The sequence below is a fragment of the Rhipicephalus microplus genome, chromosome 6 (assembly GCF_043290135.1).
Source record: "Rhipicephalus microplus isolate Deutch F79 chromosome 6, USDA_Rmic, whole genome shotgun sequence".
Classification (NCBI taxonomy): domain Eukaryota; kingdom Metazoa; phylum Arthropoda; class Arachnida; order Ixodida; family Ixodidae; genus Rhipicephalus; species Rhipicephalus microplus.
The window spans coordinates 130,322,344-130,347,073 of record NC_134705.1 but is presented as its reverse complement, the minus strand read 5'-3'; the positions used below and the strand labels follow the sequence as shown (position 1 = coordinate 130,347,073).

The following is a 24,730-nucleotide window of genomic DNA, read 5'->3' as shown; positions in this document are numbered from 1 at the left end:
GACAGAAGCACCTCTGCTTAAACCGAACGAAAGCGAAAGCTCTTTAGTGTAGACGTTACGTATGCGGTGAGCGTCGGAACAAGTTACCTCATTTTCTTATTCTCCGTTCTTTTTTTATTTTTTTTAGGGGTGAAGCACCTCAAGACCGCTCAATGTCCCTGCGACCATAAACCACCAGTCGGCGTCTACACCGGATGTAGAAACCGAGACATCTGTGAACAACGAAATGGTTATCAAAAGGCTGTTAACCGGAACAAGCGAAATAACCGGCCGCAACACTGGAAAAAAAAAAAACAACAACACGCGGCCATTTAACCACTCATCGATCAAAAGCACATGACAAAACAAGAGGTTATCAAGAACAGAATAAACTGTTAACTAGATCAAAATAAAAGGGCGTAATTCATGTAGCGATGCACGTTGCATTGCCCAATCATCAGGAAAGCATTTACTTCGTGAAGAAAAAGAACATGATGATGATTATGAGAGCCTATATGTGTGGCTCGCAACTACTCTGGGGGATGATCAAATAACGAATAATTAGATATAGGGAATCACATAATAATTTTATACCTAATTAATGATAACATGCGTGCATCTTGTTCTTCGTATTTTTCTGGTATAAAGAGTACGTAGCTGCATGGCGTTACTCCCCTTTCTGACACAATGGAGAGAGAGAAGATGCGCAAGAAGCACCACAACAGAGCGCTCGCGTATGTTAAGCGTTATGTAGCTCTCTCTTATTGGCCTTGAAGTCATACCGTGGCGCTACCTACGTGATGACGCCAGTCATAGGATGCCGGGTTGTTTTGTCTGCTAGAACACCGTTTTTCCGTCGCCTTGGCTGTGGACACTGTACGTGCTTCCCTATGTTTTGAAGCTCAGTGCTTAAAGAAGTTTAAGACCTGATAATACGGGCAAGCAAACTACAAATCGGTGCCCCCGGTGGAACTCTCGTGTCTAATTTGCATCATAAACTGGCGACTAAGAACCCGTGCAGCCATGGGGGACGATGCAAGTGCCTTCGCGAAAGCAAAGCTGCCGTATTCCGCAACTACAATCCTATCTGTGACGTCAAAACGATCGCAGCGCTGGCTCCTAGTGGCGGCCCTCACGGCCAATACTGCCGCGGTGCATGGTCACGGTCCTCGGCTACTGAGCTGAAATTCGCGGGGTGAGGCGGTCGCATTTCGAATAGCGGCGAAATCCCGGTCACGTGTATACTGTGTCACGTCGGCGCACGTTACTTAACACCGTATAGGTGGAACTTTTCGGGCCCCATATACTCTACGGCGCGCCTCAAAAGCATATCATAATTCTAGGACGCGAATCCGCAGAAATTATCCACGCCACTGCCTCAATACGCCCCCATCCTACTCGAAAATTCACAGTCGCCGGCGTCAACACGAACGATGCCAAAGGTCGCCGCCACTTTCGTAGTCATAGTTTTTCGTCGACATCTACCTATACGTCGTCAATGTATAAGACGATGTAGAGCCCCACCATACAGGGCACTGACATAGTTACAAAGTAGGAAAGCTGATAAGGAGATTTAAACCTCAAACCCTTCTCCCATGTTTATGTGACAATTACACATACATACATACATACATACATACATACATACATACATACATACATACATACATACATACATACATACAGATGACCAGCAACTTGCCACACTCACTAAAGCAGGAATTGCATAACCATTGCATAACCAAATATATATATATATATATATATATATATATATATATATATATATATATATATATATATATATATATATATATATATATATATATATATTTGGTACGCTTAACCCTTAGACTCTCGTGCACGTGTCCTCTAACGCATGGGAAGACAGCAGTGTGTATCAAAAAACAAACTGGTGTAGTTAGTTGCAGCTGATAATGAGAGAAAGAAAAAATCGATCTACAGGGTTGGTCACGAAATGAGGAAAAATAACATCTGGACAGACAGTGAGAACGTGGGAATGGATGCCGAGATAACTGGCTAGGGTATATTAGCAGTGGAATAAAACGTTCTACAAAAGAAGAGAGGCGAAAACAAGCACTTGTTTCTGTCTTGCGGTAATTAGTCTCTCTTATGTGTAGTACACATTAGTATTTTTTTCTAGCAAATCTAACAAACCATTTCAAAGCTACCCATTGCTTAACATTTTGAAACTATGAAGAAATACTTTTATACAGCAAAGCACCGCTCGTTTCATGGCCGATCCCTAACGAGGGGTTGCCCCAGGATAAAAGGGGCAATCAATTAATCAATCAATTAATCAAAGTATCACTCAGGTACGTATGAGTAAGGATACCGAACAATTATTTCAATTTCTTGGGAATACAAAGAGATAGAAATCATGGGCGATGACGTTGAAGGATTGTAGGTGCGATGAAAGGAAGAAATTTGCAGGCATTAAACGAAACCACCACGTGCAATAGGAAACAGGAGGGTAGGAAACAAGGAGGTGGAAAAAAAAATGCTGGAGTGGCAGCTCTCGCTATAGTGGCTAAAACATTCGAGGCACACTACCTCCCGCAATGCCTTGCCAGCAGATGATGATGATATGTTGGGCTCAACGTCCCAAAACCACCATATCATTATAAGAGACGCCTTAGCGGAGAGCTCCGGAAATTTTAACCCCCTGGGGTTCTCTAACGTGCACCCAAATCTGAACACACGGGCCTTCACTATTTCCGCCTCCATCGGAAACGCAGCCGCCGCAGCCGGGATTCGAACCCGCGACCTGCGATTCAGCAGCCGAGTACCTTAGCCACTAGACCACCATGGCGATGTGCCTTGCCAGCAGAAGTGAAGACAGCTCTTGCCCTGCCAAGATCTCGGAAACATGCTGTTTTCTTGTAGTGCTCACTTAGAGATCAAGCGGCTTTATTATGTTTGTGTAAGTGCTACGTTAGTTCTATATTAGGAAATAGTTGTTCCCGACAAAATAACACACAGAAACGAATATGCATGGGTGACAGAATCTCCAAAGAACTTTGCCTCCAATTATAGGCTTACTAAGGAAAACTAGTAACACTAAGACGCACTTGGAGCACTATGTGACGCGAAAAAGTTTCCGCATTAAACTCGTTGGGCGTGTGAAGGAAACGTTCCGTTCTGAACGGTGATACATTATTGTGCCCCTAGTAAGATGGCCGCAGCAGCCGCCACCTTGCCATAGGCACGGCTTCATTCCTGGGCAGCACTTTCCACTCCAGCAATATTTCTTTAAACCTCCTTGGTTGGAAACCACTGGCAAAAGCCTCCATCCTGCATGCAGAGGATGTAAGATACGCCAGTCGCGTGCGCATACAAGTGCAGCTGCATTTGCGTGGGCACGGATGTAGCTCTTATATATTAGTGTGGATGTATCTTTATAATGTAGACGCGTGCAGCGGCATTGATAGCGGCGAAATGTGCCAAAAATTTATAGAAAAGGTAGAACTCGTATACCGTTATGCAACACATGCCCATAAAGCTGCCTTTCGCAACAATACTATACTTAGCACGGGCTTACGCTTCCAGAAAATGTCGCAGTAAGCCTACGCGCAAAATATTGAACTTTCCAGTGTAATTTCAGTGCAATCTCGGCTTTAAGACAAGCATGAGGTGATTTGGGCTACGCGGCGGCACCGCTATACCAGCGTGAATGGAGATGTTCCCTAAAAATGCGACCATGGAGTCTAACGGAATGTCGCAGATATTTCTGCCAGATATATAAGACACTGTCCATACTCGGTATCGAAGATAAGGATGTTCTGCCTTTTGAGCACACGAATGTTCATTGATAGTCTTCGTATCTGAAGATTTACGTCCCAAAGCCACAATATGGTGATATGAGACGCCGTAGTAGATGGCTTCGGAAATTTCGGCCACCTGGTTTTTCTCTAACACGCACCGACATTGGACACGGGCCTCCACCATTTCGATTCAACCGAAATTTGACAGCCGTGGCCAAGATCAAACCTTCGACCTTCGGGGCAGCGACACTCTAAAAAAAGAGCGAGTAAAAAGGGTGTCTTTTTGTCCCACAACAATAATCGTCATCTTTATTACGTTCCATCCTTGCGCTATCACCCCACACTCGGCAAATTCCGGTCACGATCGACATGCCCATTATCAGGGTTACATTGCATGCTCGATAGGAAAGCGGCCAGCGCCGAGTTTTCAAGAATGGAAGCGCACGCAAGCCTGATGACGATTATTGTTGTGGGACAAAAAGACACCCTTTTTACTCGATATTTTTTTAGAGAGTAACCACAGACCCACAGCTGCAGACACCAATGTATAGTTGCACCGCCACGGTGGTCTAGCGGCTAAGGCACTCGGCCGCTCACCCGCAGGGCGCAGGATCGCATCCCGGCTGTGGCGGCTGCATTTCCGATGGACGCGGAAATGTTTTAGGCTCGTGTACTCAGATTTGGGTGCACGTTAAAAAACCCCAGGTGGTCGAAATTTCCGGAGCCCTCCACTATGGCGTCTCTCATAATCATATGGTGGTTTTGGGACGTTAAACCCCACATATCAATCGTCAATCACCAATGTTTGCACGCCTTATTGCCTATACCGTTCTGAACGAGCTGACCTTGTGAAGAGTGTGGACAGCTTGTCCTGGTGTGGTGTGCAGAACGTCTCAAGCTTTACGGGCAGCCAATTTCGCTCCGAGCTCACACTGCGGCGGCGATGGCGTGAAGACAGTGCGCAGCGCGTGACAGCAGCAGCGTTGATAAGGATGGCTACAAGAAGCCACGTGACAATGGAAACGCACGTGGGACATTTTGTGTCGGCTATCAAAGAAACACCACGTGCGAGCACGCAAGCGACGCCACTCAGTCAACATTTTTAACAGTGCAACGGCGTCAGCGTGATTGTCGCGCCATCTCTTTTTGCCAAATTCAACACGCCCCTCCCGAAAGTGTGTTCGTGGGCCTATGTCCTCTTTCGGACAAGTACTTTCGTTCCACCCGCACCAAGGGTGTACACGCGCCATTCTCGTGCTGCTCCTTTCGCTTCTATAAAATATTGTAGATTAAACTATAAGGACAGGTGGTCACCAGTGGCGCTCGCATCAAGGTGGCAACGCGGCTGTGATTGAATACGTCGTGAGCTTGGCGAAATTGAATGCAATACATCGTACAGCTGCTTGATGGTATCACTTTCACCTCTGCGTGCATGTTTACATAATCTGCACAATAAACCTGATAGACTGATCGTGCCACTCGACGTGAGTACTGCTCCTCGGCAAGAGCAGACGTGGTGGGCGTACCCGATCTTCACCGCGGACGTCTGTCAATCAAACTGATTGACCGTCGATTGTGAGCTCGGATACAAACTCGCTGATTCTGAGAAGGCCCCTGTTCAACTCATGGCCCCGTCAAGCGTTTGATGCGGTGAACGCTAAACGGCCCCTTCTTTGCATGTAAAATAATTTGGTGAACTTGTACTACTTTTGCAAGGTTGGAGCCATAGAGGAGCTTCGTATAACCTACAGCTTCTTGCAGCTTCTTAAGTTTGTCGTCTGTCCAAGTACTTGAGCAGCTCCGAAAACCGCATCAGCTCCGAGTGTCCTAATATTGGTTGCATTCAAATTGACTAAGGGTCAACGACCGTCACACTGAGCTGTTTTGTCTTCAATAATAAGGTTTCAATTAAAGGCCAATTATCTCAGGTGCAATCACCAAGGTCTTCGTCAGTATGGAGTTATTTAATGTAATCCTGATTAGCACGATACAAATTGTCAACATATTAGTAAAGGCTGATTAGCATGGTTTTACTTAGCGTGCTCATGATTGTGGTCGCGTCAATTTGCGAGGTTTAATTAGCTCATGAACTAGCATGCTTTGTTTCTCGAACTGTGCGAGGCCCACGCGAAGGCATTATATTCTTCCATAGTAGAGTACCAAGCAATCTAAAACGTTAAGCACATTTTCCAAACACACAGTCCGGTCCTAACTTTACATGGCTTCATTAGCATGGTCTTCTTAAGATGCGGCATAATTACCTCAGCCCAGGTGCGTAGCGAGAAATTTGGGGGGGGGGGGGGGAGGGGGGGCACCTCATTGATTTTGGAATAAACACCTCCTTGAAATGGTCGTTTTTCGCTCTGTATGCCATGGCGAAAAATAATCACGGGTGAGGGGGGGGGCACGGGCCCTGTATGGCATCCTCTGGCTACGCCCCTCCCCCGGCTTTACCATGAGTTAGGGTAATTAGATTGGTTATAACATGTCCTGGCCTAACTAGCGATGTATACCGTTCAGCCAAGTAGCTAATTACCCGGGCGCACGCGCTCGGGTGCTAGCGAACGATAACGACAAAGAAGACGCGCATCGGCCGAGCAGCGCGCCAGAATGATTGATTGATTGATATGTGAGGTTTAACGTCCCAAAACCACCGTATGATAATGAGAGACGCCGTAGTGTAGGGCTCCGGAAATTTCGACCACCTGGGGTTCTTTAACGTGCACCCAAATCTGAGCGTGCTATAGAATGTACGGGCTGTCTACGATGACGTGGAGGCTCGAGTTTAGGCTCGAGGTCGCGATGTTGTAAGACGCTCGGCTGGTACCATTCTCAAAGGCCACAGTGCTGATCATTCTAAAACAGACTTATTTCAGGCATTATAAGCGTCAAAAGAAATTTAAACACCCCGTGCCACGAAAGAATATCATCACGAAAAGTTTCTGACACCTTTATTGCATCAGTGCACTTCTGCACTCCATGGAACGACAAATTAAAGAAGATCCCTCTGGTTTGGAAACACCGCCCAACTTAGTCGACCATTTCTGACGCGGTGACTGGTTCTATCGTAACCAATGAAACGCAGCGCGCTGAAGGGTGGACTTCACTTTTTCGTGCTGTTGGCTCGTTCGTAAGGTGGTGTCGCCAGAGCTCGGCAAGAGCCCGAGTTTCGCGCAACTGGGGGCGAAACTCGGCCTATTCTGCATGGCACCTCTGCTCTGAGTTTTAAAATAGAATAGAATGTGCGCGGAAATTACACGCTGCGCTTCGATTGCGTGCTACTGCAAGAAAATTTTAATACGGCTCGTGTCTTGATTTTGGCCTTGCTTATGGTGCCGCCCCGACTCTGCCGAAGCTGCCGAAACTTTAATATTAGCACAACGTTACGAGGCGGACGTAAATTATGCCGCATATTCCTGGGACGTATTTTGGTTTGGCCAATTAAAACAAGGGAAAGTGCATGACACACACACACACACAAAAAAAAGGGGGGGGGGGTAGTGGTTTCCTCGGCTTTGTGCACAGGCAACATGTGTTTGGTGCCACACTCATAATATTTGAACTTCGACGCTGTTGGCGGGAAATGCACTTGACTGGACGCTGTAAGGCGCGGAGAGTTATATATAATTGTCGCAAAATGGCGTGAGTGGCGGAGTTAGCGAACACTATATACTGCGAATATTTATACAGCACAGCGAAAGCTCTTATGCGGATCACTTTTCGGTTGCATGTTGTTCGCCGCCGCCGGTGTCCGTAACCACATCACGCGAAAAATTCAAACCTTTCCTTAGGCAGGCATGACCTAGCACCAATGGCACAGTGGGGCTCGAGCCGGGTCCGCTGGGTGCCAGCCCATTACTCTACCACTGAGCTACATTTGTGTGTACCTTCTCATATCTCTGCAACCTCTTTTCTCCCCTTCATTCCTTCCCCAGTGCAGGGTAGCAAACCGGATGTGCGTCTGGTTAACCTCCCTGCTTTTCTTTGCATCTTTATCTCTCTCTCTCTCTCTCTACACTGGTGCTTGTGACTTGTCAAGCTTGCCCTAGGCAGGCTTGATGTCGGGAAAGCAATCGCGTTAATACGACTAATAAAGCGTTTTATAACAGCGCAAGACCGACCAGTTCTTGCACAATGCGATTAGCATAACAAGAGGGCCGAACAATGCTCCAACCCGTTAAAAAGCTTGTTCTTGTTTCCCTATTAACTGTGACGCATACCCAATTCAGCCATAATTCCTCATCGTCGTCAGTTACTGCATAGACAATTGGCACAAAATTCTTTGCAAGTGTTTAGCTGATACCACGCTTCTCAGAAGAATGACGAAAAATAGCACAGTGAATGCCAACCTACTACCCAAAAGTTTATTATTAATGCCCTATAGTGGGTACCAAGCAGGTGTGCTTGCAGTAGTTACCCAATGAGTGCTTTGAAAAGGCTCTGAAAGGCCGCTCTTCTAGCTTTAGCTGTGACTGTGCTGCGCCTACCGCGCAGGCCAGGCGCTTTTTACCGGAGTGCCCATCTATCACGATTTCAACTGTACTGAAGTGTTTGGAATTGAGCGACGCTTCAGTCCGCATTGGCGCGTTGGACCACAGCCAACGTCAAGAATAGGTTTCACGTCGGCAGTCCACCCCTCCCCCTTCTCTCTGTCTCTCGTTCTCTCCTAAAACTACATCGGTTCCATTTCAGACTACCTTACGGAGCGAACCCACATTTTTTTTTTTTCCTTCAAAACATATCACACGTGATTTCCCCGACGATCGGATAAAGTACATGGTTCTCGTGTGGTTAGGAACCTTGCCCGCGGCATAAAAAGAAAGGGAAAGAGTACACAAGTGCTTCAAGCAGCATGCAAACAACCGAGACGCTAGCGCGCTTTGGGAACGTGGTATACGAGCCTTCCCAGTCACTATTTTCAACCCCGCCGCAATCTACCTTGAACTGAGCGGCGCCCATACATAACCGCACCTCTGTGCGCTGGCCGTTGTTCAGCTGTCACACGCCGGTTTGGACAGTTACGACGCGTCTTTGGAAGAGAGTGCCAACCAAGAACGGACTGCGCGGGAAGATACCATAGCGCCTGTGTAAATTATGATAGTGGTAATGATAACTACCTTTATTCCTTCTTTTGTTTTGCCAACATCAGGACTCATAAGACCGCATGTGATATGTCAGTGCTAGGGTGACAAAATATAATAATAATAATAATAATAATAATAATAATAATAATAATAATAATAATAATAATAATAATAATAATAATAATAATAATAATAATAATAATAATAATAATAATAATAATAATAATAATAATAATAATGTGTAAATGAAGATGGGAAAATTCTCCTTTCCTGTACAACATATTTCTATATAGTTTGTCGAACAAACGCACAGAAAAAGTATAACATTTGCATGCACTGACTCCTCGCGCAGCTTACTTAGAAAAGCATCATTTAGAAAACGAAAAAAAAAAAAACAATCGCTGCCCTATACATTCTGTGGAGATGGTTGATAAGCGAAGCTGAAGTGGGCGGCGCCGGTGTCGCATCTTGCGCGCATATCGAAGTGTTTCTAAACTATACACACTAAAGAGTTTTCCGGAGACGGTTACCCCGAAAAGGGTGCTTTACTCCTCCGAGGGACAAACTGTCTGGCAAAATTTCCACACGGCACAACAAGAAGGTCGCTTTCCAGCCTAGGGAAGATAGCGCCCTTGCCTCGGTTACTCAAAGCACCCTCATTCTGCCGTCATTCACAAAAAGGGGGAGGGGCGAGTGCTTTCCTCCCATGGAATTGAAAGCCCTTACTCTCCTCACCCAATGCTGAAAGATTACTTCGTGGCACCTATAGTCCGACTAGCAGTTCTGCGGCGGTTCACCGTAAGGAAATACAACGTTGCAGCCATTCTACATTGTGACTGATCCATTGCCTAAAATTCATTGCCTCCGACACCTGCCCACCTTACTCTGATCGAAGATGTGCCTAATGATTCTGTCACAATGTGGCACCAAGTCACCTGATTATAACATCATTATGTAACGTCATCACTCGCTCGTATAGGAGGTCACGTGGGTTTTCGATCAGTACGAGGACGGACGAGGACGGACGCCGCAAAATAAGACAGGTGTGGCGTTCGCAGCGCAACTGGTAATGCGGACTGCCATATCAGAAACGGCTGGTCACCAATACACCCACAATCGGGAAAGCACCAATTACTGGAAAAGAATGCAAGCAACCACGCGTATTATGGGCGTATACATTCGGAGACCATATTTATTAAGTGCTCGCAAGCAGTGCATGTTTTGTTTTCTTTTCTTGTTTTTGTCTGCGGTGACATCTATGAAGCTGGCGACATTCAGATAGTAGTGCAAGCTTCGATTGAATATTTTCGTTCCGGCGTAATTCGTTGCGAGCGAAATTTCCTCTTCTCCGTGAAACGAGAATTCGGGAAAGATGCAAATAAAACGAATTACAGAATTTTGGGGTCGCCCTACTGAAATGTTCCGTATGCGATGTCCAATAATCCCGTATGTTTCCGTAAGAATCTTACGGAAATATATGGAAAATATATGGGAAACATATGTATTCTTTATGGAAACATATGTAAATATTGGACTCGCATACGGAACGTTTCAGTAGGGAATCGAACCCTAGGCCGTCATGCGTGGCAAGCATGGTGTTCTCTCATAAAGCCAATCTATTTCTTTTTTTTTCCTTTATTGCGCGGAATCAACACCAGTAATTGTTGTGAACTACGCGCAACATAATTCGTTCAATTAGAATTACATTAACGTACACGACACTGACGTAGTTATAAACAGTAGGAGGCATTTCACAAGGCAGGCAAACACAAGCGAGCATCCAGAAGAAGAAGCCGCTCCGCAACGGGATTGGGGTTGAAGTTGAAGTTGATTTTACGCAAAAGGAAAAGCGGTACAATAAAAAGAAGGTGATGCACAAATTGCCTTTTTTGCTTAGGGGACCGGCGAAAGGGCACTGTTAAGCAGACCCTCTCGGAACCACGCCAATCTTTGCACGGACTGTCACTTTTCGCTACTCTTTTTTCCCACAAACTATAGCTGATTGGTATAAGCTAACGGAAGCATTCCCCGAATGCCCGTGACCATTTGTGCAAATACTGTTGTTCTTTTTTTTACTTCTTTAGAGTTGTATCATGACCAAGTTGTTGTTTTTTTCTGTCTTACAACCAAAACCATCCTGTAAAAAACACTTTGCAACCTCATTTCCTGTTATTGTTAAGTATTTTGCTCACCCTGTTTGGACTTTTTTGTCCGCGGTATTTTATAAATAAATAAATAAATAAATAAATAAATAAATAAATAAATAAATAAATAAATAAATAAATAAATAAATAAATAAATAAATATTCGCCCATTCAGCTCAGCTACTTCACTCTAATTCGTCCTCTACCTTTTTTCCCCATCCCGCCTAAGTGTCGCGGTTGTGGTGTCCCCGCTTGAGAGACCGTTACTGCGTCACTCCAACCCATTCTTCCCCCTTTTTTTCCCTAGAATCTCTATCGCGGTAAGACGGTAAGTTGAGCCAGTTCCACGGCTGGGAATCATCGTGAACTTGTTTACAGCACAACACCAGAAACACAGATAGGTAAGGAGCACAAGAGAAAGAAAAATACGGCGCTGACTCTCAACTGACTTTTACTGAAAATTTAATTGTGAAACAAATATATAGCAAGTGTACAAAAACCGTGACGTGCGCAAGACACGGGAAACATTCCTGCAGCGTCGTAAATACAGATTATCAAGATCGACACAAGTAATCAAATTACTTCTCATTCAGAAAAACGGATGCTCCACTGATCTAAGCCTCTAAGTCGATGTATTATAAGCCTCAGCAATTTCCCTTATCTATTGATTCGCGTGTTTCAAAATAATGGTGGTTTAGTTAAAGGGATAGGACGACAACCACATGACCTGCAGTCGGAACCACCAGATGAAGTTGCACAACCTCTTGAAGTGATAGGTCAGGCTCTCTCAGCCGAACATTGACACATCGCTTTGTTTGCCAACGTACTCCCCACTGCATCATCACGGAGTGGCATACACAACTCCCTTCATTTCTGACGGAGGCGAAATGTTGTAGGCCCGTGTACTGAGATTTTGGTGCACGTAAAAAAACCCCAAGTGGTCGAAATTTCTGAAGCCCTCCACTACGGCATCTCTCATAATCATATATGGTGGTTATGGGACATTAAACTCCGCGTATCAATCAATACAGAACTCACTTAACACAAGCAATGTACTTGTTTTTATGATTAAGGATGCACTATTTTTTGCCCTGCTTGTTCTTCAGGGCATTGCCAATCATCGGGCAGATGCGACCTATCTTATGTTTCGCAGAAGAAGAATAAAGCATCAACGCCATACAACCTACGTTATAAAGCCCGTGCGCTACTCTATGTGAACGTGAGGAAACACTGCACTTCTTCTTCTTTTTTCATCAGAGTTGGTATTATCGCATTTACTTTTTTATATGTTTGACGTCACAAACTATACACTCACATACAGATGAATTGACAGCATCAAGGTAACCCGCGTCCATTGAACGATTCGCCCAATCACGAAAAGCGTATTCAGCTATATGTGTACACGCACGATTTCTTCAAAGACGCATTTAAGATGGTCTTCGCAATGGCTCTTTTGGCGACCTTAGAATGAGCAGGTTTGAAATTTAGGATGAGTTTAACAGACCTGGGGTCGTACTTTCAGCACACATGATTATCCCCAAAGGTTAGGTCTAGAATCTGCAGTTGCTTCGTTTTAAAAAACTTTGTGCGTAAAGGCGAGGTCCATACCATGTTGTCTCAGAAACGTGGAGATTTCATCAAGACCCTCACGGCGAAAGCCACTACTGTAAAATACAACAAAGTCATCAACATAGTGAGAAACGCTACTGCACAGATTATCAAAATGACCTTATGGTTGACTGTCTATATAACCCAAAAACAATGTCACGAACAATAGGAGCAACGCACGACCTACGCACACACCTGATCTTTGGACAAAAGGTCCCCTCACCAAGAAACAAAAGTGTTTTCTTGGTAAAAAGAAAGAAGTTCAAGGAAGGCTTCTAAAGAAACACCACAGACATGCAATGAAGGCTTCTTCATCATTGTCATGACACTATGCAGCCTCTAATGCATTTCATAACCTACAAGTTTTCCACATCTACACTGAAGGCGCCACGAGTGTGATACGAGTGGCTATTTACGTCGCGTTTTCGGAGCGAAGGAGAACACGACTATGAAGTACAACACAAAGAGAGTTCAATCCGGTTAATCACAGTGTTTTTTTTTTTCTTGTGACACCGCTGAAATTACGACGAACTACAACAGTTTCGCAGTTAAGAACGAAGAATCCCTCCACTAATGTTTAGCATAAATGAGGCGCATTTGTAAACATGAAATTAGTCGTTGCCACACAAAGGTTACACATCACTTTTAATCGTGCACCTGCGTATGTGCGCGTGTCAACCCGAGTGATTTCCTGCGTTTTGCAATCACACGTGTTTCCTCCAAACGCCTGCACGATGGTGTACACTTGTGTTCTGTCGCGTTTTACTATTTATATGTACGCTCGTATCACCTCGAGCGTTATACTTACGTAAGCTAGTGTAGAAAACTGTGTTTATGTTTTTGCTTACGTATGAAATTATTCTTCATAAGTCACCTTCCCCTCCGCCTCCTCTTTCTCATCATTTCTAGGGTGGTTCACTCACAAATAAATAAATAAATAAATAAATAAATAAATAAATAAATAAATAAATAAATAAATAAATAAATAAATAAATAAATAAATAAATAAATAAAAGAAAGGTGAACAAATAAGTGAAACACGAAAATGCGCGTGCATGACGTTCATTGTCTTCTTTCCCGTCACATCAGTGAACGTCACACTTTTTTCCGCCCTTTAGTTGTTTTCTTTTTATTTCCGTCGAGAACTGCGGTCGCTAATTTGGTCATCATCATATTTTCCTTTTCACGCATCTTTATTACGGTTCTCGCCCTGCATTATGAGTGACTTGAATGGAATTCCATTCAAGTCACTCATAATGCAGGGCGAGAGCCGTTTACACGGGGCCATAGTACCCAGTGCCAATGGCACTAGCACCCAGCGTCATTACCATTACCTTTTTTTTTCTCGCGTGGCCATTGTCTTGCCTTGAAGGACAAATTCTTTGCCCTTCTCTCTTCATAACTTGGCGCTTCGGTGTCGCGACCTGCGCATCGCGATTTGGCTGACGTTTTCGCCGAGCTAAATCCGGATCATGCTGCACCGTGTAGCAGCGACGAACTCGTTAATCGCGATTAACAAACAAGTCTGATCTGCATCGGCCTTGATCGCCATCAAACGTGCCAGCTTGACCCTAGTACAACTAGGACTCACGACCGCGACATTGATGCACTAAAGATAGAAACTCGACGGAAAAAGTTGTAATGTCGCGTACTAGTCAATTATAGGAGACCGTATCATCCGCTAAGAAGTCGAGAAATTGTGAAGGTGGCTCACGCCACCCACACTGCATATTCTTAACCTAATTTGCATCGTTATCCTGAGTTTCAGTCAGCGTTCAACTCGGCCGTATTTGTGATGCATTAATAGGCGGTAGTTAAGGCTATTCCAAGATCTATCTTTGGCGCCTCACTTTTTTTGTTTCCTTATGATTTTTTTATAAAACGCTCATGTCGGCTAACATAAAGAGGGAAGACCTACAAGTGGTGCGCTTTGAGAATGCAAATAATCAAAGCTGCTGCTCGACGCGAGTGCTCAAGGGAGCCAAGGTGATGTATGACGTCAAGCGACACGTCTCGGGTGTGATAATTTTAGAAAATAAATAGACGCAGGCTTTCAGGAACTGTGATTCAAATGAGGGTTCCACCTCTACTTCTGCGGCCTGTCTGCCCATCTTAATAGTACGTGTGAGCCAATACGTGCACAGACGTCACTATTTTCTGGATTTAATAAAGCCCCGGCGTAATCTAATAATTAAAGGTGAGTGCGATAGTACGAGCACATATTGAGATATAGGCGAGAATCCCGCGAAACATACCACAGGCGTAGCCAGTGCCTCCTATAAAAGGGTCTCCTATAGAGCGTAGTGACATGGGCTCTAGTGGGGGGAAGGGGGGCTGTTAAATGTTTTCCTTATTGAATGTGCGTGCACTAACGCATGTACAGGCATACATAAAGAAATGTTTAACACCCCCCCCCCCCCCCCAAAAAAAGTCTGCCGTCGCCCCAGCGGATAATTGGTAAAACAAATTGGCGCCGTATCTGCATGTTTCACTGCAAAGGTCACCGAAAGACGATAGTCTTCCGCCTGCAGAGAGTGAACAAAACGTTTATTCGATGTTCTGCGCGAGCAAATCGGTGAATTGTATTCTGCAGACGCGCGTTAGATAGTCTCTATCCATGCAGTGAAGGCGAACGAGCGCATCGTGGCACGTTTGACACGAGCGCTATCTGACAGTTATCTTTCGAAACGGAGGAAGGCGTGCGCGCCTGTCTCGGAGACTATAAGGTGTAGAACGCAAAGTGACGGGCAGGTGCCACCACCGTGTAGTCTTAGCAAAGCTTTAAGAACACTTGCCTTTTTGAGGATCACATTGCATTTTGGGCGCAGAGTGATAAACGCTAGGTTCTTAGAATTACTTGTCAAGTATAAACACACATATACAAAATATTGACTTGTTATGGTGCATCAGATATGCGCAGTAATTGTTTTTAATTGACAATCGCACAAGTATGAATACTGAAACTTAAGCAATATTGTTGGGCGCTGCGGATGGGGTTGGCCGTATGAAATATCGTTTGGAGCCATTTAGGGCATCGTTACGGCGGACAAACAGACAAATGTACAGACAGACCAAAATTTTTGCATCGAAGTACCCAAAAAAAGACTATAATCTTTAAATAAATTTGCCCGTATCTGCATGTAATCTGCAAAGTCGTCGAAAGACGATAGTCTAGCGTCTGGAGAGAGTGAAAAAAACATTTATTTGATGTTCTACGCAAGAAACTCGGTGATTGGTATTCCGGAGGCGCTGCGTTAGAGCGCCTCGAGCATGCAGCGGAGACGAACGAACACCTATAAAAGTGTTAAGACGAAACCTTTTTTTCCGTTTCCCTCTTTCCGGTGTCGTGAAAACCCCATATGGTTATGAGAGACACCGTAGTGGAGTGAGTGAGTGAGCAAACTTTATTTAACCAGCGGATTGAGGCGTGGGCCTAAGCCGCACCAGGGGCGGTGGAGAGACCCTGTCTCTCAGCCGCCTCCCGTGCCCGCTGGATGGCCCATATTTGATCCGTGCGATCTGAGCTGATCAGCGCGGCCCTCCACCGCGCCCCAAGCTGTTCTGGGGAGACTGCATTGGCGTCCTTTATCTGTGTGCATTCCCATAACATGTGCTCTAGGGAGGCGCGTCCCATGCTACATAGTTTACACGAGTCATCTGGGTATAGTTCGGGGTAGATGCGATTTAGGAGCTTCGGATTGGGAAATGTTCTAGTTTTAAGTCGCCTCCAGTCAACCTCCTGAGATCTGTCTAATGTGGTGCTAGGTGGTGGAAATCGGCGCCGTGGAGGGCTCCGGAAATTTCGACCAGCTGGGGCCCTTTAACGTGCGCCCGAATGAGAACACAGGCCTACAGCATTTTTGCCTCCATCGAAAATGCAGCCGAGATTCCATCCCGCGACGTGCGGGTCAGCAGCCGAGTACCTTAGCCACTAGACGACTGTGGCGGGGCCAAGCTAGGTCAGTATCATGCATACGTCCATTGTTTCGATGGCTACCCGAAAGTTATGGGTTCGATTCCGGTCAGCGGTCGAATTTCGACTAATGCGATATGCTCGATATGCCCGTGTGCCATGCGACGTCAGTGGACTTCAAAGAACACTGGATGGTCGAAACTTCGAAGTCCCTCCACTACGGCGCCTCTCGTAATGATATCTTGGTTTTGGCACCGTAAACCCACACATTATTGCTACCCCGACGGCTCGACTTAAAGAGTTCTGCCGGTCCTCGTGAACGCGTGACGCATTCACGAGTTGCGCAACGTTCGCATGAAATGGTCTGAATGGCTCGAATGCGAGGATATCTCCGGCATCGCCCGTCATTGCAAGCGCGTGGCTCTAACGAGTTGCGAAAGCGTCGAATATGTTCACACGCCTCTTCGGTAATGACAGGCGCTTCCTCGTACGCTCGGCTTTCTCGTGAAACGAACGAAGATGAAAGCCGGTCAGCGTCGCGAGTACATGCGATTTCCGCGGTTGCGGGGCTTGACGTATACAACGTCACACGTTTACGACGCCGTCTACAAAGAAGGAGCAGGGATTGCGGAAACTATACGAGTTACGTGTACCATGCAACTCTGCTAGCTAACACGGGTCCAACGGCTGCTCCCGTATAATTAAATAGAGGACAGGTGACACGATCAAAACTACTACTATTATTTTTTTACTAGTAATTTCCTTTTTTACTGAACAAAGTGCTTGGTTCCCGTCCAACAGTCGAAGACCACTTAATCAATACTTGGGAGGCCAAGCACAAGCCTGAACTATAAGCAAGCTTAAGAGCTTTTAGGACCAGGTAAAGCGTTCTGGTTTAGAAAAAAATAATAACCGACGTTATTGTCGACCATGCCGTAATTATTTCCGCGGCGGTCGTAGCACGATCATAACTACATATGACGTCACTGTGATTCGCCATCTTCAGGTACCAGCGAGTTGACGTTCTGCGTGAACTTTTGCTCGACCGCGGGCCTGCCAACCAGGAGTAACTGGGGAGAGCGCTAAGGAACGCGAGGAGTGAACGACCATCTGTTGTCCATTCTGATAAAAAGTCATGGCGGCAACCATCTTCAGCTACCCACGCACAGAACCTGTCTGTGACGTCACTTTTCTCTCATATCCGTGTTTGCACCCCACCCTATCTCTATCTTATTCAAAAAGCTAAAATTTTCTGAATGATATCAGGAAGGTTGCGGTTATCAAAGGCCCCTCTTGATACACCGCAACCTTCATGATACCATTGAGAAAAGTTTTGTTTGAGAACATCACCAACTGATGGTAACCATTATCATCATCAGCTAATCTCGCGCCTAGACACTACAAATCATATGACAGGAAATGCGTGGACACGAAGAACAGGAAACGATGGGCACTTGTACTGCCCATCTTGTCCCTGTATTTCCTGTCCTGGCCATTATCGAAGGTGGGCCTGGAGTGCGCTTTGGCCATAATATCTTGGTCCATCACAGCACGACAACCTCTGCCCATGACCTCCAATAGACCTTTTTCAGGATATTATCCTGCGCATGCGCAGCGGCGGTGTCGTCACGCGCCCAAGATGTTTTCTGGGGGTCACTGGGTGGCGACAATTGCAGATTAACATCGAAAATACCTGGCCTCCGAGAATTTCTACTGACAACTTCGGAGGCCCCCTGAGCCCCAGTTTCAATTTCAGCGATTACCGCTGGAGGCGTTGTTCGAACCGCAATGGGACCGAGTATCTGAGGGAACACGAAATATACGTGACGACTAAAGGTAACAGGAATGCAGCAGTCATGAAAAATAGGGCACTGTGGAATTACAATAGGTATGATGTTGTGAGAGGAATATGGAAAGGGGTCATGGTTCCTGGGCTGACGTTTGGCAATGCGGTCTTGTGCATGAGATCAGAAGTTCAAGCAAGATTAGAAATTAAGCAACGTGGAATAGGTAGGCTTGCTTTAGGAGCTCACGGGAATACACCAAATCAGGGAGTACAAGGTGATATGGGATGGACATCATTTGAGGGCAGGGAAGGTAGCAGCAAGATAAGATTTGAGAAACGATTGAGAGAAATGGGGGAAGAGCGTTGGGCTAGGAAGGTTTTCAGCTACTTGTACATGAAGAATGTGGATACAAAATGGAGGAAGCGAACCAGGAAGTTGACTGGTAAATACTTAGAAAACAGCAGGTGGCCAAACCAAAAAGAACTATCGGTTAAGAAGAAAGTGAAGGAAACGGAGACTGACATGTGGAGAATGGGCATGATTAAGAAGTCCGCACTAGAGATCTATCGAACTTTTAAGCAGAAAATTGCCAAGGAAAGGATCTAAGATAATACTCGGGGTATTTCTCTACTGTTTGAGGCCAGGACGGGAGTACTGCGAACCAAGACATATCGGGCCAAATACGAAGGGGTAGACACAGTATGCAGTGCGTGTGGAGAGGAAGAAGAAACTGCCGAACACTTGATAATGTTCTGTAAAGGGCTTCACCCTATAGTTTAGGATGATGGCGCAGAGTTTTTCAAAGTACTGGGGTTTAGGGACCGGGAGGGCAAAATAAACTTCAAGCGGGTAGACCTAACTAGAAGGAGGTTATCTGATTGGTGGCTAAAGTCAAGGCACGAGTGAAAATTAAATTAAACTCTTCACTGCAAAGTACGAATCCTCAAACTCACTTTTTAAGAAAATAAATAAATAAATAAATATTGTTTTGGGTTCATTAAGTATTACGGCTTGGTGGCGCTAGCCGCCGCCCGATCTAAAGGGTACAGCCATATTCATCCATCCATCCATCCATGATTTCTCTTGCATAGTTGCAAATTTCTGAACTTCATATATTAAGAATTTGTTAATTTCAGAGAAGCAAAGGTGAGGAGGGGTGTTCAAGCACTGCTTGAATTTTTTTCTTTTTTTTTCATTTTGCAACTTTGCATACACACGAAAACGCACACACAAACATGCATAAAGTATATATGACCCCCTCCCCACCAATGTATATGTTTTTAGTCGAGCCCATTTATAACAATATCGTTTAATGTAATATATGTTACTGCTGGAACGTAACACGAAATTCTACTATCGAAAAGAAATGTGGCCATACACAGATATCACACTTATCAAACAGCTTACAAAACGTGGGCGCTAACATTTAAATAAGTCATTGCGAACTGTTCACGACATATCTTTTATTGAGATATTGTAACTGTTGAACACAAAGACTCCTATCAATCTGTGGTTGCAAAATCAACCAGCAACGTGTCACATTTTTATCTTGGGTACCCAGTTTTTAGTACCTTTCTCTTTTTTTGTGGTGTACATTCCGCACACAGTCCACAGCTCAACCTTTTAATCTCTTATCAAGTGTGTGTTGAGGTGTCCTCTCCGAGACAGTTATCGTTGGCGGCGTGGTAGAAAGTGATAGTGATGAGTGGCTGCTAACTTGAAAAACTGCACACAAATAGATAAAAAGAAAAGGTGGTTTTGTTATTATGACCACTCAACATTATCAGTCCTGAAAGATGACCATCATTGAACGAGACAGAAACAAGCTACAGCGGGGGATGATTTACACATGTGCACCGAAGGATGTTTCATGGTTCGATTGTGATGCAGCGACTTCCGGGAGAGAGTATGTCAGCTAGCAGCGCATGCCGGCACTCACTGTCATGGAGGGAAGCTGACCAGTGAGGCAGGACTGGTCGACGGCCCGTAAACCAAAAGTAAACTTGAGCTGTTTGCAGCGCCCCTATTCCTTGCGTGAAAAGCACCGTGCCGCAGGGGACGAGGACAAGTCAGCACAGGATCAAGAGGCAAAGATAGAGATGTTGAAGGGGAGGAGAAAAAAAAAGTTGGCCCGAATCTACATGTTGCACTGTAAATGTCGTCGATAGGCGATAGTCTTGCGTCTGGAGAGAGTGAACAAAACGTTTATTTGATATTCTGCGCAAGAAAATCGGTGAATGGTATTCTGCAGGCGCTGCGTAAGAGTGCCTCGAGTGTGTGGCGGAGGCGAACGAGCGCATCTAGGCACGTTAGACACAAGTGCCATCTGGCAGTTATCTTCGAAAACGAAGGCTTGCAGCCCGCAGAGAAAGATGCGCGCCAGTCTTGAAGGTGATAAGGTGTAGAACGCAAAGTGACGGGCAGGTGCCACCACCGTGACGTCGTAGCAAAGCGTTGCAAACACCTTTTTGGGCATCGCGTTGCACTGTAAGCGCAGCGTGATGAGCGCTACGGTCCTTAGAGTTGCTTGTGTGTGCCTCTTCTAGTATAAAGGCAGACATAGAAAACATCGAAGCGTTGTTGTGGCACCTCAGATATGCTCAATAATTGCTTTTAAATTGACAATCGCACAACTATGAACGCGGAAACCTTGAGCAATATTGGTGGGCGCTGCGAATGGGGTTGGTCGTTTCTGGTAAATTTTTCCGTCAGGGGTTCCCAAGAAATACTAAGGTCTTTAAGGTTATTAGTACAACGGACTATGGACATCCTACGGAATTGGACACTTTAGTTTAAATGTGTAGTGTATGTTGTGCTTTGTCTTTTGTTTGTTATTGTGCCTGTTATACAGACGCTTGTCTCTTAGGTTTGTTGCGTCCCATGAAAGAATAAACTTTTTCTAAACAGGAACTTCTCTACCTTTTGGTGTTCGAAGGGACGGCTTTCAGCTCTCCCATAGTAGAGTACCGAGTGCTTTAAATCGTTTACCACTTTCCAAAAGCCCCTGCTGAATCCTCATTTCTCCGAACCGTGACAGCCCAATTCCCGTCTCCTAATCCGGTGTGACGGGCCAGCACAAGTTCGGGAGTTTGACCTCCGAATCGTTGTCCTTCTATTCCTGACTTAGTGGTGGCACCTGGTGTCGTTTTCAGCATTGCTGGCAAGACAGTGACAGTGGAACTGCCACCTTATTCTCAAAAGTGAGAATAAGGTTCGCAGAATGCGTAGGCACGCTCAAACTTGTCTTGGGTAGTGCCCTGAGTTCATCTCACCCGCGAACCTACGAAAGCATTCGACACAGTGTAACCAAGGAGGGCCACCAAAACTTCTCCTCGGCATCCGTAAATATGCGCCAATTCCAAGAATGCACGGCCGGGCCCGGTTCAAGAGGTCTAAAGCGTATCGGTTCTGATTCCTGCAGGTGCTGCCGTCACGTCTACAAAACCACCGTAGTAGCTTGGCATGTAGGGTATCGCATTGCTAAGGTCGTGGCTTCGTGTCCCGGTCATGGCGACTGCGTTTTGACGAGGCCCGATACGCAAGAAAAGCCTATTTAAGTTTCCCCAGGTTCCGAAAATTCCGAGTCACCCACTGCGGCGTGCGCCACTCATATCGCGGTGTTGGAACGTAAACGACCGGCAATTATTGTTATTCACGCCTAGGAAATTCTATTGCCGAGTGCCTGATTGTTGGTGCTGGTAATACGTAAACAATGCACGCTTAGCACTTCAGTAAAACATTGCCAATGAACAAAGGGGAAAAGAAAATGTCCAGGAAGTGTCACCTATATTTTATTCTTTCCTTTCAAGAATGCAATCTCAAACGCAGTTCAACGATTCACAATGCGGATTTTTTTTAACTGAGTGAGGGCACTAACCTAATGTTCATAATCACATGGTAATTGTGGGGACGTTAAACAACAACAGTTATTTAAATTTAGTGGTAAGACCTTCCGTACGAAGCCATTGACCTGAACCCACTTATACCGGTACATGCGTGTCACTGTCAACGTAGGAGTTGTGCTCGCCAGGGTGAAGTCACAATGATAACTGTCTCATTTGACGGGCGTTGAATACACAGCAAATCAGCGATGCACTCGTGCCTTCCCTGCCCCCCCCCCCCCCTCCCCCACCCCTTTTTTTTTAGCGTTGTGTGATATCGTCGGCTGAAGGGCGTAACGTATTAGCACGAACAACAATGTACTTCACGCAGACCTTCGTATAGAAAATTCGAAGGCCCACGTGCCGAATAATTCCTGTTAATAGATTTTTTTATCGTAGATAAAAATCGTAGATTTTTTCTCTGCCCGAAAATTCATGCGCACGCAGAAGCGTAACATTTCAGCGAGTCTTAAAATGAATTTTTTTTTTCTGCTCTGATACGCAACATCGTATATCGCAGTAGTCCACCACAGTGCATCAGTGGCTATCGGGCTTGGCTGCTGACACAAAGGTTGCGGGTTCGATTGCGGTTGAATTTCGATGGAGACGAATTGGTAGAGGTCCGTGCATTCTTTCATGTCAGTGTGCGTTAACGAACACCAGGTGGTCGAAAATTTCCGGAGTCCATTATAATATTATGATGGTTTCGAGACGCGAAACTTCAGATATTATTATATATTACTATATTTCGAAGTAAACGAACAATGCTTCGCGCCGGCTCGCGGGTCGATTAATCAATTGTAATGGCCCAAACGCTTGTTGTTGTTTTTTACGAAGAACAGCAGTGATTCAAGAAAGATGAAAAACTTGAGTAAGATAGTAAAGAGTGAGGCCGAATACTGGATACGTGTAAAAATCTGATAGTAGAGGAACGTTGGATACGTGTAAAAATCTGATAGTAGAGGAACGTTAAGTTAAGATCTTTTTGTTTGTGTTCATTCGCGTTGGTTGTGCAGTATCTGTCAGTGTCACGCCGGCTGACGTATCTCGTCTAAGCAATTTCTCTTGGCTGTGGTTTTCGCAATATTAGACCACTGTTAAATTCACTTATTTTTAAGTTTCATTGGTTCCTACTGAGCGCCACGTTTTGTTTCCTGTAAGAAAGAATTAATACGATAATAAACTAGAAACACGCAAATCTGAGGGACACAAGCACTACGCTTCACGGTATAATGAGCACGCCAGGGACTGTAGGACTGAAACAATGTACACCAATACGGTCGCTTTGAGGAGGCCCTAGTAAGTGGAGAAGTCTAGGAATCGCTTACTCACCAGCGAAGAGTCGCGGATAACGTGGCAGATTATCCTCTTGAACACGCGGCACAGCCAGCCGGTAAATTTCGTTGTCACGGGAACCATCACCGTGTAGATGTCACCGTAGGCGACCAGACGAGAGAAACTAGCAGAATTCGAAACGAAGCGTCAGCGAAGGCAATTCACAGTGGTGCACAGAAGGCTATTGTGGTGTAAGCTGAAACATCACTGTAGCCGCACCACACAACCACACAGCAAAATCGACACCATCACACGAGGGTAACCGGTCACACAAACTCGAAGATGTCGCTGAGTATAGTGTAGTTACGTGCTACTCTAACTAATAATCAGCGTAACAGCACTTTGTGAAGAGCAATGCAGCTTGGAGAAACGACGCCGAAGGTTCTACGGGCGGGGCGTCAGACGTTAACCACTTTGGTAGCAGACGAACTTTAGCGACCGGTCGTAGCAGACGAACTTTAGCGGCCGGTCGTAGCAGACGAACTTTAGCGGCCGGTCGTAGCAGACGACGCTTTTCCAGAAGAAGGCGTGCTCTCGCGGCCGCGTGCGCAACGTAAAAAGAAAGCCGGCGAGTCCTCTCGCACGCGTCTCTTACAAACAGCCGGGAAAAGAAGAAAGCGCGCGCAGCGGCGGTGGCGTTTCACACACACACACACGGCAGCCAGTCACCACGCCGCGAACGGCAAAGCGCCCAAGGATGTCAGGGTCGGGTCGTACAACGTCTCTCTCGCTTTGCGCGCTCCATGAAACGAATCGGCGATCCGTGTTTTTCTTGCGCCGGTGGGGAGAGGGCGCTGCTTCCCGAAAGTTATTCGCAGTCGACGCGTGAGATTAGATCGAAACGCTAGCGCTCCACGATCTTTGTTTCGTTTTTTTCTTTTTGACGGGCACTGCACGTTTGGTTGGTTTCCCGCTCTGGCGGCGCAGTTGCGTACACAAACGTGTGGAGAACGCGCCGCATTGACGGGATGCTAAGCGAGAGAGGGAAGAATAAAGTAGCGAACGGCGCTGGCGGGCATAAAAAAAGAAAGCAACCAAGAAAACGGTCCGAGGTAAACGCATGTCTCCGCCGCAAGACGCGCTCGCCTTGACTTCCTTTACGTAAGCGACTGCGCGCCGCGCCTCGGAACAGTTTACTACGGACTCCATTTCCTTTATTTTAACGTCGCCCGACTACATTGCCTGCGGAGGAGAGAGCAGTTGGTGCCGAAGAC

The 24,730-nt window shown here is 45.7% G+C and overlaps 1 protein-coding gene across 1 annotated transcript in view; it reads right to left on the bottom strand.

Annotated features, from left to right (window-relative positions):
• LOC119167371 (kelch domain-containing protein 3-like) overlaps window positions 1-24,073 on the bottom strand; it is a 134,269-nt gene extending 110,196 nt beyond the window's left edge. Inside the window, exon 1 of the mRNA XM_075866580.1 lies at window positions 23,514-24,073. Within this exon, the coding sequence (XP_075722695.1) occupies window positions 23,514-23,600 (87 nt within the window). The 5' untranslated portion in view covers window positions 23,601-24,073. The remainder of the gene's footprint in view (window positions 1-23,513) is intronic.
• Between the last annotated feature and the right edge of the window lie 657 nt (window positions 24,074-24,730).